General features: G+C 45.4%; 1 protein-coding gene across 6 annotated transcripts in view; it reads right to left on the bottom strand.

Moving 5' to 3' along the window:
* Window positions 1-16128, bottom strand: part of CCAR1 (cell division cycle and apoptosis regulator 1) — a 1607854-nt gene that overhangs the window by 400649 nt on the left and 1191077 nt on the right. For all 6 annotated transcript variants that reach the window (XM_078643192.1, XM_078643189.1, XM_078643190.1 and 3 more), the window contains one exon: window positions 8578-8724. In XM_078643192.1, the coding sequence (XP_078499318.1) occupies window positions 8578-8724 (147 nt within the window). The remainder of the gene's footprint in view (window positions 1-8577; window positions 8725-16128) is intronic.

The raw sequence follows: 16128 nt of genomic DNA, 5'->3' as shown, positions 1-16128 counted from the left end.
TAGGGTGGTATCCACCTCAGGGCCAAATAAGTGGTCAGGGTTTACAGGCTGATTGAGGATGGTGGTCTGTATCTCTGGTTTGAACCCGGAGATTCTGAGCCAGGCATGACGCCGCAGCATTACACTTGTGTTACCGGCCCTGGCCGCGGTGTCCGCTGCGTCCAGTGCACATTTAATAGAAGCATTGGAGATGAGCTTCCCTTCTTGAATGAGCATCTCCGTCGCCTCTTTATACTCATCTGCCAAGTGTTGTAACAGGGTCTCAAGTGTATCGTAGTGTGCCCTGTCATATCTGGCCAAGAGTGCCTGAGTGTTTGAAATACACCAGATATTGGCCGCTTGAGCCGCCACCCTCTTCCCTGATGCTTCGAGCACTTTAGATTCCTTGTCAGGGGGAGGAGCATCACCAGTAGTTTGTGAATTTGCCCTCTTCCGGGCATTAGAAACAACCAGAGAGTCCAACGGCAACTGGCCCTTGATGTAGGTAGGGTCGCCAGGTGCCGGCTTATACTTCTTTTCAATTCTGGGGTTTATAACCCTGGCACGTGTGGGTTCTTTAAAAATGTCTGCAGCATGTTTTAAAACACCCGTGAGCATTGGTAGAGTTTTGACAGTCTTTTCAGAGGTGGAAAAGGTATCAAACAGGAAGTCCACCTCAATAGGGTCAGCATGCAGCTGGACGTCGTGATTTTTAGCTGCCCTCTCAATTAGAGCATTAAATGCCGCAGAATCCTCAGTAGGAGAGGTTTTGACAGTATATACATGAGTGTCCGGGGCAGTTTGCGGATCTCCCGGGTCTCCAGCATCTGCCCATGAGTCATGGTGATCCTCAGGATCAGTGTCTGCAGGGAAGTTGTACTCCTCATCGTCCCCCTCCCCAGCATCCACATCTGAGTAAGTGGGTGAGGGTGGAGCAATGTCCTGAGGCCGTGGAATAATTGGTTCAACCAGAACTGGGGAATCCGTAGAAGGCTTTTTCCTTTTCAAAGGGATTGTGTAGGACTCCATAGGCTGTGTCGGCGTGATCTTACGCTTGTAGAAGGAAAGTTTACCGGTGTCGGCGTCGATAAATTGTTCCGACTGCTCCTCCAGTAGGGGTTGTCGATGTTTTTTGCTCACAACGGCCTGAGGAGGCTTAGGCCCAGTGGGCACCTGCATGGGCGTGTCGTCGACCGTCCTGGGCGCGAACGCCTTCGTCACCACTTTCGGTGGCAGCTTGAACTGGATCGGCGCCGTCGACTTATGCGTTTTGGCAGCAGGCTTCGGGGTGGAAGTTTCCTTCGGATCGTCCGCGGAAGCCTTGTTTCTGAGGCGCTGCAACGAGTCCGACACCTGCTTCGTGAAGGATGCGGACGGTTTCGTCGACCCGACAGGTGTTCTCGGTCCACCTGTTGACTCGAGTGTAACAGCACTTTTGGCCTTTTCCGGCCGAGGAGGAGGATCAACAGCTTTTGGAGCGCCGTGTCCTCTGTCAGTGTCGACGGCCTTCGGCGCCGACGGTTTCGGGTCGGCGGCCTAGACAGTTGGTTTTGGTGACCCGGCCTTCGGCTCGACGCCCTTGAGCGATTTCGGCTTGACGCCCTTGAACGACTTCACCGGATCGACAACCTTCTTTGGCTTCGACTGCCCCGACATGCCTGAAGACGAGGAGGCGACCAGAGCGACAGACGTCTTCTGTTTCGACGGCGTCTCAATTGCTTTAGGTTTTGTCGAGACCGAAGCTTTCACTTTCGGTTTCGATTTGACCAATGGCGGCTCCGTAGAAGTGTCCATAGCCGGGCCCGTAGGCGAGACCGTGGATCCAGTTGCAAGATCTTGGGTAAGGCCATGTGGCGATCCCTCGACCTGAGCCTTAGATATTGTTGGAACGGGGCATAGCTCGTCACCTGAGCTATCTTCCGCGGCCCCATAGGCCTCATTGTCGTCTCCTACCTCGTCTACGACGTCTTTTGTGTCGAGCATGTCGACGTCTGCGTCGTAGTCGGAGTCGATCTCTGCCGCTGAAGTAGAAATCGGCTCTCGATCTTCCTACTCGTCTGCTTCATCCCCCTCGAAAATGTTCACCGGGGCAGGGGCCGTCTGCTGGGCCTCCTGGCGTGCCACGCACCGAAGTCGAATCGTCTTCTTGGATCGAAAACGGGAACAAGCCATACAGTTGGCTTCATCGTGATCCGGCGACAGGCACTTGTTGCACACCGGGCGGACATCGATGTGGGGATACTTGGAGTTGCACACGGGACATCTCTTGAACGGGCTCCATTCCATGATGTGTCGTCGAATAAGTCTGGTTGTGTTGACTGGGCCTCGAGCACCGAAGAGCCACGCGACTCCTCTGGACGTCCGACTCGGGAACTGAGGGAACAGAACCGGGCACCGAACGCAAGACAATACCGACACTAAGGGAAAAAGGCCTTCAGGCCTAAAGAAAGTTTATATCGATTCCGAACTGGAGTGATCAAATACGCATCCGAACCCAATGGCGGAAAAAAACAATCTGGGGATGGAGTCGATGCCCATGCGCACTGTAGTCCAGGGGAGGAGCCACCTATCTCGTGATACTTCGAAGACTCTTCCAGGACAACAATGTGCAATCATCCGGACCCAACACTAGGCGGCGATCTATGCTATAGATATGAATTCAGCAGCCCACATGCCTCGAACAAAGTATTTTCATTGCAATTCAAGTAAAGGTTTTCCAGCAGTTCCTTAGAAACTCTCCAAATATCTTTTGAGTTCTCAACAGGGATGTACCTCAATATGCCATCTCATGACAGCATCATGTATTTTGAGTTTGGCGAAATAGGTCAAGGAACTCATGGGTATGCTTAGAGTTTAGTTAGAAAAAAATAGAAGTGAACAAGGGTTCAGTGCAACCCTGGATTCACAGGACGTTCATCCTGTTGAGCATAATCTAGTGCTTCACTGCATCAAATGCATGTGAGAAGTTAGGAGTTCGGAAATCCCTGTGTTGTAGTTATTTGCTATGTTTTACAAAACATCTGCTAAAGAAACTAATGAAGATTCTGTCACTCTCACTCCTCTGAATCCTGTTTGCCAGGTCAAGAAATGACTGAGATTCTAGGTGCTATATGAGTTGATTGAAGACAATGCATTTCAGAATTTTTGCTGAGAAGAAAATATTGGAGATGAGTCTATAGATGGAAGGATTTAAGAAGTAAAATGAGGGTGGGTTTGAGATATAGTTTCACTGGCGAGTATTTGAACTGATTATAGAATATGGATAGGAATGTCCTTAACATGCTTGGGAGCGCCAACAGGTCTAACAAACTATGCTGCAGGATAGCACTGGCAAAACTATGCTTGCCTCCGGAACAAGGCGGCCTGGTGGTGCCAAACCTAGAGCCATATTTTCTCACCTCTCAGTTGCAAAGGTTAGCCAAATGGTTTCCTGGCTACTGACACAGCCACATCTCTAGCGCCCTGGACGCTGACCTGTGTCCTTCACCTGTCCCACCCAGCTACTAGAGCCCAAAAACATGGACCCCTACTATTAAATGCTGTGCAACCCTGCTATCGCAGGAGCCTTTACCTCACGCCCTCAGTGATTCCCTATGTGCCAGCTCTGGCACTACTGGGAATTTCTAGAAATGCCCCATCACTTCCACAACAGAGTTTGAGGCCTGGCGCGCCGCAGGAATACAGGAAATGGGAGACCTCTACAATGATGGTGTCCTCGCCTCCTATGAAACATTAATAAGCGAATCGGAGCTACCACAGAGACAGATCCTTTTGTACAATTTCCTGATTCCAGATGGCGACATTGGGCCAACTCTGGGGCGACCTGGATAATGAGCCACCAACTCATTTGGTAGTGCAATACTTGCATGTTATGGGGCTGGGTAGACCTTAATACAGGCACAGTCAGTGCCCACACGTGTCACTATGTGCCCACTGGGAGGTAGACCTCACCTTTCTCCATACAAACAAGGAATGGACTGCAATCTTGGAGAGCCCCACACACATACTGCATAAAATGAGATTCTGCCTCATATAAATATACCTAATACACAGGGCATATCTAACCCCTGCAAAAATCAATTGCTACTTCCATCGTGGGAATGCTTCCAGCCCCCGCTGCACCCTGGTGGACGCAGAGTTCCACATGCTATGTCCATGCACCTTCTTCCATACTTACTGGCACGGGGTCACCACCCAGCTGTTGACATGCACGGAGCGCCCCACGTTGAATACATGGGAGCTCTGTATAATAGGACTATTCCCCAGGACCAAGAAGAACAGGACTAGGTTCCTTGATCTGGGCTTCCTAAGAGCAAAGCAACTTGCTATCAGGAGAGGGAAGTCCCCTATCACTTGAGGCATGGACACGATCTTTTCTTGTGTGGCCGCAGGCGGAGAGAGTGGCATTGCCTAGGGAGGACATGTTGAGATTTGCAAATACCCTGCAGCCTCCAGCTGGTTGGCAATTTTGGTGGATATCCACGTGCTCTTGCAGGGAAGTGATCCTGACACATAGTGACCAGGATGTGGTGTGGTGGGTGGCTATTGTGTCTACGGACTAGCCTCGTACCGCTCAACTTTCCCTGGCTTCCCTGCCCACGCACAAAGAGTTTCTATAAAACATGTCTCCAGTCTCACTGAACATCAGATACCTCACTGAGCAGACTCAGCAGGGGGGAGCAAAGTGGGGGAAGGTGCCGGGGTTTATGGTTACGACTCCAAAAGTTATTGTTGTTCTGTTTTCCATATAACAAAATCTTTTCTACTCCACTACGAAAGCATAAACAGATGACCATGTTAGGACGCACGCAGATCATTCAATGCCCTAAAACGGGTAACCAATCTACGGATCGACATGTAGATTTAATGAACACCTCTCGGATTTATCCTCAGTACTTGTTAAAAACTGTATTTTCAGATGTTTTGATGTCACTTACAGGCGTTAACAATACTGTACATGAGACCTTAATCTTGCTTCGCTATGTTGAATATGCTCTACACTCAATGCATAAAACTTCAATAAAAATATTCAGAAATAAACAGGTCTAACAAGCTGGAGGCTAAGGATCTAGTGGAGATTCAGAAGCACTAATATACTGCACTAGATTGAGAAGATGGGGAGAGCCATAGGAAGAAGGTGGAATTGGTGCTTGGGGATGGATGAATCAGTGAATGCCTGAAGTAATGAGTCCCTTACTGTAGCAGTACATTAGTGGGCTCATTTGCAATGATGTGTTGCTGAATCTCTTACATTTTGTTTAAGAATTGTTTGGCCAATGGTTCAGAGAAGTAGAAGTGCTAGTGGTTACAGCCTTTGGGTTGAACTCAAACCACCATAAAGAACAAGTAACTTACATTTGGTAATGATGTATCTGGAAGAGACATGTTAGTTGTAAATTCCTTACCTTAGAATTTCCCCCAAACGTCAATCTGGATCCGGAGATTTTTTCTTCAGCAGTACCCCTGCGACTCATTACGTGGTTTTGGTCAGCTCCACGTTTGTCGTCGGTGACAGGATGATATCACAGGACCTACATAGACGCCACACATGCGTGCAGACGCCAGTTCTTAACATGACTTTCCATGCCAGAAGCGTAGATCCATTAAAGACACTGACCACTGGTGAGTCAAAACTAGGGCCCTTTCGGGAAGACCATATCCCTAGGAGTCAGTTTGCAGAGAGGAGAGGATGGGTGGGACGGTAAGGAATCTACAACTGTAGGGGGGTTTGTAATATAGTAGGATCTGCTTTCATGGTTACCCCACTTTTTGCTGGTGTTATTCTATTTACTAGTTTGACTGGGATCCAGCTAATCAGGACCCCAGTTACTGTGCTTCCGCCATACATTTGTTATGGTAAGTACTTTGGTACCTCCACAATTGGCTACTGGGGTACCCCAGTAAGCCCCTAGTGGATGGTACTGAGGTACCCAGGGATAAGATACCCCAGGGGTCTTCCATGGGCTGCAGCATATAGTACGCCACCCATGAGAGACCACTCAAACTGTGATTACAGGCCTGCCGTTGCAGCCTGTGTACGTTGCTGCTAGTACCACTTACAACAGATTCCTTACATCTGAGGTCACTGCACTTAAAACATATAAGTCACCCCTAAGGCAGGCATTTCAATCCTGAAGGAAGGGTGCTAGGGTACAAGTGTGAGGGTGCCCCTGCGTGAACAGGGCCCCTCTACAAACTCCGGAGTCAATTCTCCAGGCTTTGTAAGTGTGGTCACTGTGTTTCCACTCTGCACACATCCTCCAAGGGGTTCCTTGTGTCCTAAACTCTTCTGAGTCTTTTGGTTCAAGTCACGAATTTGGTCACAGTTCACATTCCACTTCTTTAGTATATGGTTGAGTCTCCCCCTGGAGACCACCGTGTATTTGTGCTTAATTACCCGTTTTACATTTGACATATTGGGTGCATTGTGTTGATATCTCCAGGTAGGAGATATACCATGTGTTAGTGAGAGTGTAAAATAAATATAACTATCCCAATGGCTGCCAGAGTGCAGTTTAAAGCTTTGTGCATTATGCACAAATCCTTTCACCGTGTAGGCCCAGCGATTCTGCACCCTCTGGTCACGCCTTATGTCCCAGCACGCCCCCTTCGGTCTGGTACCTTGCAGCTGGCCACCTCTGCTAAAATTAACAAAGCCCGTTGGGGTGGCCGCTCTTTTTCCCATTCGGCGACCAGACTTTGGAATGCCCTCCCCTTTGCCATCCGAGGAAATAGCAACCTCCTCTCGTTCAGAAAGGCCTTGAAAACGCATTTGTTTGCTAAATCCTGCTGATCTGCCCCGAGCCTGCGCTAAACCATTTTATCTTCAAGCGCTGCGAGGCCCTAGGGCAGTTATGCGCTATACAAATGCAATTTTTCATTTCATTTCATTTCATAACTACACTGTGTGCTTCTTTTTTGTTTAACCTACACTATATGATTAGTTCTGGTAAAACAAACTGCTTAACACTACTTCTTGACTAAGCCTGAAGGCTGCTCCCCACAGCTACCACTTGGAGAGCTTTCTATGGTTGTCTAAAACAACTAAAATCACCATAGAGGTTGTCTGGATTAGTGCTGGGTGCTTCACTTTAATAAGTGTGCACCATATACTAAGCAAGCCTCCTACACATGGCAAATGGGAGGGATCAAGATTGTAAAAGAAATGAGGGTATGGTTGCACTAACATAATGGTTTGGGTGGCACAAGTGTATAAATTCACTTAGAGCTGGGGATAGCATACAACGTACATCTTGTTACATGCATTGGGACTTTTAGCAGTTGTTTTAAGCCTAGAAGATACTACGTCAGTAGATAAAGCTTGTGCTTAGGACTTGTTGGAGAGGCTAAACCATATGTTGAAGTCTCCCATGAATTATTTGTGGAAGGGCGAGGATGACGTCTGCTATGGAGTCACTGAGAGTGCCTAAATTTGGGATTGTATGAGTTATTTCTGTAGATTAACCCAAATGACACAGTTGTATTGGGGTAAATGAACAGTACACAAAAACTGATTCAAAGGGCCTCATTTGGGGTTTCATGGACTGACTAGGGCCCATTAGGTGGTAGAAGACATTACTTTTGCCATCCCAATGGGAATCAGTCTGACAAATTTAGAGATGACCGCTGGCCCAGTGGTCATCTCCGTACAATTGAAAGGAATCATCAGCACAGTAGTTCCTTTCAGTTTACTAAATGTTTGGTGGATAGCCCATATGGGTTTTGATGGCTGCTCATCAAATGTTTTATAAAAAAGTTATGTTTAAAAAAATACTCCCAAAGTGGGTATTTGTTTCTGAATACAAAAAACGTACTACCATTTTCCTGTCCCTCACCGCCAGGTGTGTCCTTGTGTGGAGTGACAGGAAAAAGGAAGTACATGACATCATTCATCATAAATAGGGTGGGAGGTGTAATGTTGTTTCGTCAATGGTTCCTACTCTGTCGGAGGAAGCCTGTAACCGCAATACATAAGGTCTACTGGTCTCTAGATGAGGCAGTGGACCAAGGATTTGAAATGAGAAGATGGAAAAATATGACAAAGAAAGAAAGCAAGGGTGAAAAAGAACCTGTGCAAGTGAGGTAAAGGAGCAGGGTGGTGTAGATGAAACAGGCATGAGGGGAAATCAAGATCACGCAGTCTTGGTATTTGTGATCCCAACCTAGCACCAGTCACGGACTTCTGTGAAATTTGGGCAATGACACTTAGCACAAGACGACGTGTGAAGCTTCAAGTCTATCCTGCATGACATAGTGGCTCCACAACTATAAAATAGCTAACACTACGGACGAGGGTGCTAAACTCGCTAGTAAGATATGGGCACAGCTGCAGGAAAGCCTAATATGTTGCTTCTTGACTTTGCACGATTTGCAACCAACATCAGTTGGTGTGTTTAACATTACAGTAAATATACAAATAAATACGATTGAGAAAACATCAAACTATAAATAATATCACTTACACCGCAAAAGACTGAAAGCATTTTCAACTATGTGATACGGTTTCTAATGCACTACCTTTTCAATAGGGTACTATATGTTTAATGAAAAGTGTCACAACATTAAATATTACTTACTAAATTATTTTGAAACACATACCTGGGCTCGGGAAAGATGTAATCCTAGGGTGTATAGAATTTCCTCCAAATCTTTTTCCAACAAGTATCCACAGTGGCATTGATCAAAATAAATAAAAGCCATAAGAAGATCCTTGTTAACTGTAATCATTGGATGTTTTTCATTTTCCTATGGCGAAAAATAATTTTACATTACACTATCATGAAAGACTTTGCTTGTTTTGCACTGCCCAATTTAAACATTTTTGCCCAATCTTTTTAACAAGTTCATTCAATCTCCTGACCGGAACAGAGGGCAGCTTGTGTAATTTATAAAGTACAATGTGCAATAAATACAACTGTAACAATAAAGCAGTTACTTACCATTGGTATCTATTGTTCTGGTGTATACTATGTCTAACCACAGATTCCTCATCTTGTGCACATTCCACAGGTGTCAGTCTGGATTTAAAAAAATGAAAACAGTATTCCTGTGAGCCAGTATGTGGTGGTGTGCGGCTGCGCACTGCCAGCATTCAACTCCGGAAGTGACGAGTGGAGCCACATATCTAAGCACCACCTATGCGTGCTGTTGTCATTTGCCTTCTTTGGCTGCTCGGCCCTCAGACACGTAGCTTATTGGCAGATTAGTATGAGCGGTGTGCAGGTCTCTACACTGAAGCCTTTTTAGAGGAAAAACAGAGTCCAGTTCACAGTACGGGTCGGCGGAAAGGTCAGTGAGGAATCTGTGGTTAGATAGAGTATTCACCAGAAAGAATGTTACTGATGGTAAGCAACTTGTTTTTCTGATGGATATTTCTAACCACAGCTCCCTTACCTTTTGAACATATACAATATCAGTACCTCCCAAAGAGGTGGGTCAGTGAACTGGCCCAGACCAAAATGTCCCGCAGGATCAAGCAAGCAAAATGACCCTCTTGAGTGACCTGACTGTTGAGGCAATACTGCTTCGTGAATGTGTGTAACAAGTGGCGGCGGGTTCCATTTGCAAGTGGTAGGCGTAACACTTTTGTCATACTGCACTGCAGCGAGCGAGCATAACAAGTGAGCCGGAACAACCTACAGAGGGTTCGGTTTGAAAAAAAGAGTGGTCAAATAGTGCATTTTCTAGCAAATTTGGAAAGCAGGAAGGTTTAATTAAGCAATTGTGAAAGTGCAGTTATTACATTTATAAAGAGATGTCATATAATATAGTTGGCTGCTTAATAAGTATAAGCACAGAGCCATAACAGACTTCGAGATACAATGCCTTTCTGAGTACCTCACAGTTTTGTGGGTAAAGATTCTTAATTGCACCCCATTAATAATGAGTTCAAGGGTTAAAATGAGGTACAACTGTAGATGACTAGTATGGTGGGCTTAAAATTTATCTTGCTAGTACAGGCAGCCTGAACAATTACACCTTTAAAAAGTAACATCTATTGAAGGAAATGTAAGCCTGGAAGCACTGAAGGAACGAATAGGACAGGTACACACTTAGAATTTCAATTCAATTTTTTGTGAAATTAAATGACATTGCATTTATATAGCGCTTAGTACCCCAGATAAGGTGTTGAGAGCGATTGCCAAAGTCCTGCTTGCTTCACTGAAGAGGGGCATATCGAGTACCTACCCAAGTGAGCAAAGTATATCAAGGTAAGTGAACACATACACGTGAATGTGCAATAGTGAATCACAGTACTGAGCACAGATAGCAAAACAGACGGTGAGATGCATAAATCATTTGGCAAGCCCCATACTTTCGGACTGTAGATCCATATTTAATACAATGTTTCTCTTACTTAGTGCCTTTGTTTGGATAGCCCAGTTTAGAAACAGGAAGAAACAAATATTGCTCAAGGTTTTCAAACCCTATTGTGTGGAAAGAAGCTGTAAGAAGGAGAAATATTGGGTAAAACAAAATCACTTTACACCCTGCAGGTGCATAGAAACAGGTGGTCAGCCAGCGAAGCCATCATGATACTGCCCCTTCAATCCATTGCATGATCCTGTTTGGAGACATGTGACATTGAAGAAGGGTTTCGGTCTATTTCCTTTTGGCGCCTAGCCCATATATATTATCTCAATTAGGGCATTAATGGTTCCTTGGGCCTCGGTGCAAAAAGAGAAATGTGCACCCTCTACCTAGTTTTAGCACGATAGTGAGTGGGAGGGGATAGACAAAGAAAAGAAGAGAATCGAGAAGAGAAGGAAGAGGGTAGTGCACAAGAAGAAGTTCACACTCGTGGGTTTAATTTGGCCTGCAGGAGAGTGCTTTGTGAGCAGTCGCCCTTCATCTGTAAACAAATGCGTCCTCTTTGCTCGAACCCTACGTTCATCAAAATGGCCCTGACAGCCAAGAGCAACTTGGTTCTATCAACTGAAGGTCATTTCCGTACGTCACCATATCATTCTATGAGAGATCTGGAAGACATGTGCTTGGCCTAAATTATTTTAACTCTGCTGACACTGTGGCAGGGCGATCTCCCAAACTTTAGAGCTTTGCCTTGGAATGATTCCTTTGAAACTCTGACCCATAGCAAACTGTGATTCCTTTAAACGGAGACCCACATGTTACCCTCAAACACTCTTATCAGGTTTTTAAAAACATTGCATTGGATGTGTGAAACCAGACTCCAATTGAAAGGATCTGCCTCCTGCCCCCTTGGTGAGGTTTGCTGTACCCTAAAAAAAAAGTAACGTTGCACATCCAATATCTCTTAATGCGGCCACTATTAAAAATCACGTTGTACATTTTGGAGTTTTCATCCAAGTTCACGGTAAAGCGGACGACAGGAAGTAACTGGGTGGCACAGCAGCACCTCAAACTGCCTCACAAGGACGGGCCTGTGTCGGCCTGTACTGCGTCCACCTGGCCTGTCTCTACCGTGAGAGACTCAGTGTACTTCCATCAACCCACAGGATTCGAGAGAGCCGAGCGGTGACAAGGGAAGGCATGGTGTGGGAAGCGGAGGTGCTTTTTATGACGTGCAACTATATTAAAACCTCTGCTTTTCTCTAGGTCTGTTTCCATCACCCACACCCTTCGCGATTAGGAGTGGGGCTTGGCGAGGAATCATTGCGTCTCTCCTACTAATACCTCCGAGGTTATGACTATTTTAGGGATTAGGTCATAGAGTCGTGGCTCGCGCTCCAAAACTCTCGCACGGTGGGGGGTCGCGTGGCGCGAAGGCGGTTAAAATGAAGCACCAGTATTAATTTTAAGCAAACTAAACTTACTGGATCCGCGATGCCTCTGCGAGCCCTCCTGGGCCTGGGTCCGACTCCCGCGTAGGCACCTTGGCAAGTACCGCCTGCTCTCAGCCAATCCAAACGCTGCTGCAGCAGCAGCGCCAGGATTGGCTTGAGCAGTAATGCGCATATTCTGTTTAGGGCTTAATATTTTTTGCGACCAGCCCGAACATGCGCACTAGGCTGCTCATTAGAAGAGCGGCATGGAACAACCCTCGCTCTCCTAATGAGCAGCCTAGTGTGCGCGTGTTCAGGGCTGGTCGCAAAATGTTTAAGTCCTAAATAGAACATGCGCACTCCTGCTGTGCGCTCTCCGACAACCACCTGCTGTGATACGTTATGGTGGATGTCAATCATTATCAGACACTGTCTTGCAGCTGAACTCCTCTCCTGTGGTGCTGCCCCTCCCCCTTCTAAGCCGACTGCCTCCGGCTCTTGCGGCCTGGGATACAGGGATTGCTGCTAGAGTTAGAGAGTGACGGCAACGCTCAGTGAGGCAATGCCCAAGCGCCCTAATGGACGCACCGCCCCTGTTTGTAACATTACTCTTATAGCTGCCTGACAAATGTCCAGGGCAGGAACTCCACGCGCCAAAGCAGTGGTAGCGGCTTGGTCCTAGTCGAATGAGCCCGTAAGTCTTCTAGGCATTGCTTCTTAGCCAGTGCATAGCTTATCCTTATGCAGACAACAATCCATTGAGAAATGGTCTGGTTGTGCACTGCGGTACCTTTCTTTGCTAAGGAAAATCTTACAAAGAGCTGATTGTCCACTCAATGAAGCTTAGTGTTATCTCAGGTTCAAACGATGGAGACTCTCTTCCTCCTTAGAGGGGTGAGGTGGAGCAAATAATGTGGAAGGGGTGATAGCCTGCCTGAAATGAAATGGATCGACCACATTTGGGCAGAATGGAAGCTCAGTCCTCAACACCAACTCATCAGGAAAGAACGTTGTATAAGGTGGGTTGACAAAGAGCCTGCATCTATCCGATGTAATGTCGATGAGAAAGAGAGTCTTCAAAATCAGACGTCTCAATGGAACTCTGTAGCAGCTTAAAAGGGGGTGCATATCAAAAAGGTGTGGATTAAATTCAAGTTCCACTGCACCTTCTCAAATGGTTTTGGCAGAAATAAATATTGCAAACCTTTCAAAAATATATTCGTAACAGGTGATATAAATAAAGAGGAGCTGATAAGTAGCCCTTAACAAACAAAATTCAGATAACCTCGTTTGTAATGGATCAATCTGTCAGGTGCTGCACCTATCTACAAATCTGTTAGAATTACTGGCCTACACTGATTTTGTGGAAAGATGCCTCACTGCTAGGATGACCTCAATGACCTATAGGGGATGGTCCAAGGAGGTTAACTGCGATCATTCAACTAAGTAGCATGGAAACAAAACGTGTGCAGACACAGATGCAGTATACTGCTGCTGCGATAGAAGATCCTCCAGCAGCAGTTTGATTAGATGAGAGATGCTTATGCCCATGAGTTCCGTGTATCACACTCTCCTAGTCTATTCTAGTGCCTCTAAGATGACTTGGGCCCAGTTGTTCCTGATCTTCTTCAGGATTCAGGGCAGGAAAGGCATTAGCGTGAGAGCATAAAGGATCCCTGAACTCCTCTCTAGATGGAAACATCTGATAGAGCGTGTCTTTGAAAACTCCATCATGCAAAAATGCTGACATTGCGCGTTCTTGGTGGTGGACAAAGATCAAGCCCTGTTTCTCCCCATTGCTGGTTGATGCCCTGTGTCACCTCCAGGTGCAACTGCCACACATGATCGTCTAAGCATTGTCGACGAGTCCATCCACCCTGACATTTCAAGATCCCACCAGGTGGTTAATCACTAGAGAAATTCTTGGTGGTCCAGCAGCTTTCAGAGATTCAGAGCCCCTTGACACATGGCCCAAGACCAATGTTGCCTCTAATTTTGATTTCCTGTGAGCATCAATGAAGGTTCTCACTGCAATACAGTCAAGGACACGTGTTGTAGACGTGACAAATCACTATGCAAGAGAGCCTGCACTTCCATCGTGTTGCTTGCCCCACCATCCCTCCTTCTGCTGCCCATTATAGCATGGATGACTTTACAACAATCCCCTCAAGCCCTTTTTTAATTACCTTTACCAGCCCATTCACTTACCCTTCCCTAAGCTCTAAAAATACCCTTGCCACCCATAACTCTACACACCCCTTAACCCTAAAAATACCCTTACCATACTATGCCAGACCCACCCGATACCCTACATATACCCTTACCACCGTATAATCCCCTACCCACCCCATAACCCTAAAAATACCCTAACCACCCAAATAAATTTATATATATATAAATATATATTCTCTCTCTCTCTATATATATATATATATATTCACCCAAAAATGCCCATGCATTCAAGACGCACTCCTCCAGACGGTAGGTACAACCTTTATTTTTCCAAAAGAACAGGATTACAGCTCCGCTTATCTCGTCCTTTTAGCCTTACACGTTTCATCCCATGAAAGGAACGAACATTAAGCTTAGTGTAAATGCCACATGTGACACTCCCAATGTGATATACTTGATTAGATGCCCCTGTGGAATGATTTACATAGGGAAAACTGAGAGGAAAATTAAGACTCGTATTAACGAGCATAAATCGAACATTAGAATGAAGAACACCAAGTCTAACGTTGCCGTACATTTTTGCGAAACCAGACACAATATTTCCCAACTTAAGTTCTTGATTCTGGAAGTTGTCAAGAAAAGAGAGGGCATTGACAATAATAAATATTTGCTACAGTGAGAGATCGCATGGATCTTTAAGATGCAATCCATGAAACCGATGGGATTGAATGATCGGTTAGAATTTTCATGTTTCCTATAAATACCCACACGGGTATGATATGTCACATACAGGACTTCCATTAGTGCTGCAGTACTGTACTGTATTTTATTTTACTTATTATATTCATTGATTTATACTCATTGATTTATTAATCTCATTACCGTTTCATTATTTGTACCCACTGAGCAAGTCATGTAAATAGAATCCTGTAAATTTAACTAATTCCCTAGACCTTGCACGCATCTCGACACTAACGTAATATGGCCGCCACACTTTAAAGATCTTGCATGTACCTTGATACTAACGTAATATGGCCGCCACAATTTAAAGCACGCCAGTCCGTTCTCAATATCTATGAAGCCTTAGCCTTGAACTAACATTTCCCCTTCCGCGTTTCACGGCTGAAAGATACTAACTCCGGTGAACGACCCAGACACGAAGTAAACTAAATATCAAGTACGTCGGCGTCCAGCTGCGTTTCTTCTAACATAATTAGATTATGTTATACTCGGACATGTTAAGTGACCGTAAATTATTTTTCCATCCTTAGATTCCTCCACTCCTTGACGACACGTGAGTGCATACAGCTACGCCTTGCAAATATTATGAAATAACCTCGCTGTAGTCACGATAACAAACCCGTTCACGCCATATATTTGCACGCTTGATATTCAACAAACACCACTTTCGTTTTCATTTCTAAGCACGTAATCATATACACGTTTTTATTCACGACGCACACGATGATCTTAAAAGTCGACCACTCGCATCACTCCCCCACTTAACCCTACCTGCTTGTTATGCTCAGTACGATATATAGATCTTAATAACCATAGCTGTGGATGTACACTTACTGCTATATTTTTATGTTATAGAGCTCCCAGATGAAGAGTAAATTACCCAAAATGCATTGGAGCAGTCGGCATTTTGTTAAAATATGATGGATACAAAGAACATTTATCACAATTATTGAATGTTAAATTGAATTGAAGATTTATCATGAAGAGTAATGAATAAAAAGTGACACCAACATTTGTGGAATCTCGTTTCAAGAGAACTTAAGGTGTGCCCACGCCACAGGGATGCCACTATAGGGTAATAGTAACTTTTAATTTGCACCACTATCCTCCCTGACCCTCCCACTCCTATCTCCGCACTACACAACTATTTGCATTGAACTAATTGCTCATGCGTCTCCGTAGGTTGCAGCATGCCCGCCGCGTAGAGGGACGGGAAGACCCCCATGATGAAGCATGACACTGAGGGATTCTTAGTGTGTGAGGGGTATTTTAAAAACACTTAGGGCCCGATGTAGGTAGGCAAATACCGGTCGGAAACGGCCGAAAATACCGATTTTCGGCCGTTTCCGACCGGTATGTTGATTTTGAGATGTAGTGGCATCTAAAATTACAGAATCGGTAATTCTACCGATTCTGTAATTTTACCGATTCGGTAAAATACCGAATTGGTAAAATTACCAAATCTGTAATTTCAGATGTAGGTAGCACTGTT

Source organism: Lissotriton helveticus, chromosome 5_1 (assembly GCF_964261635.1).
Source record: "Lissotriton helveticus chromosome 5_1, aLisHel1.1, whole genome shotgun sequence".
In the NCBI taxonomy this organism is placed as follows: Eukaryota; Metazoa; Chordata; class Amphibia; order Caudata; family Salamandridae; genus Lissotriton; species Lissotriton helveticus.
This window is presented reverse-complemented; position numbering and strand designations above follow the sequence as displayed.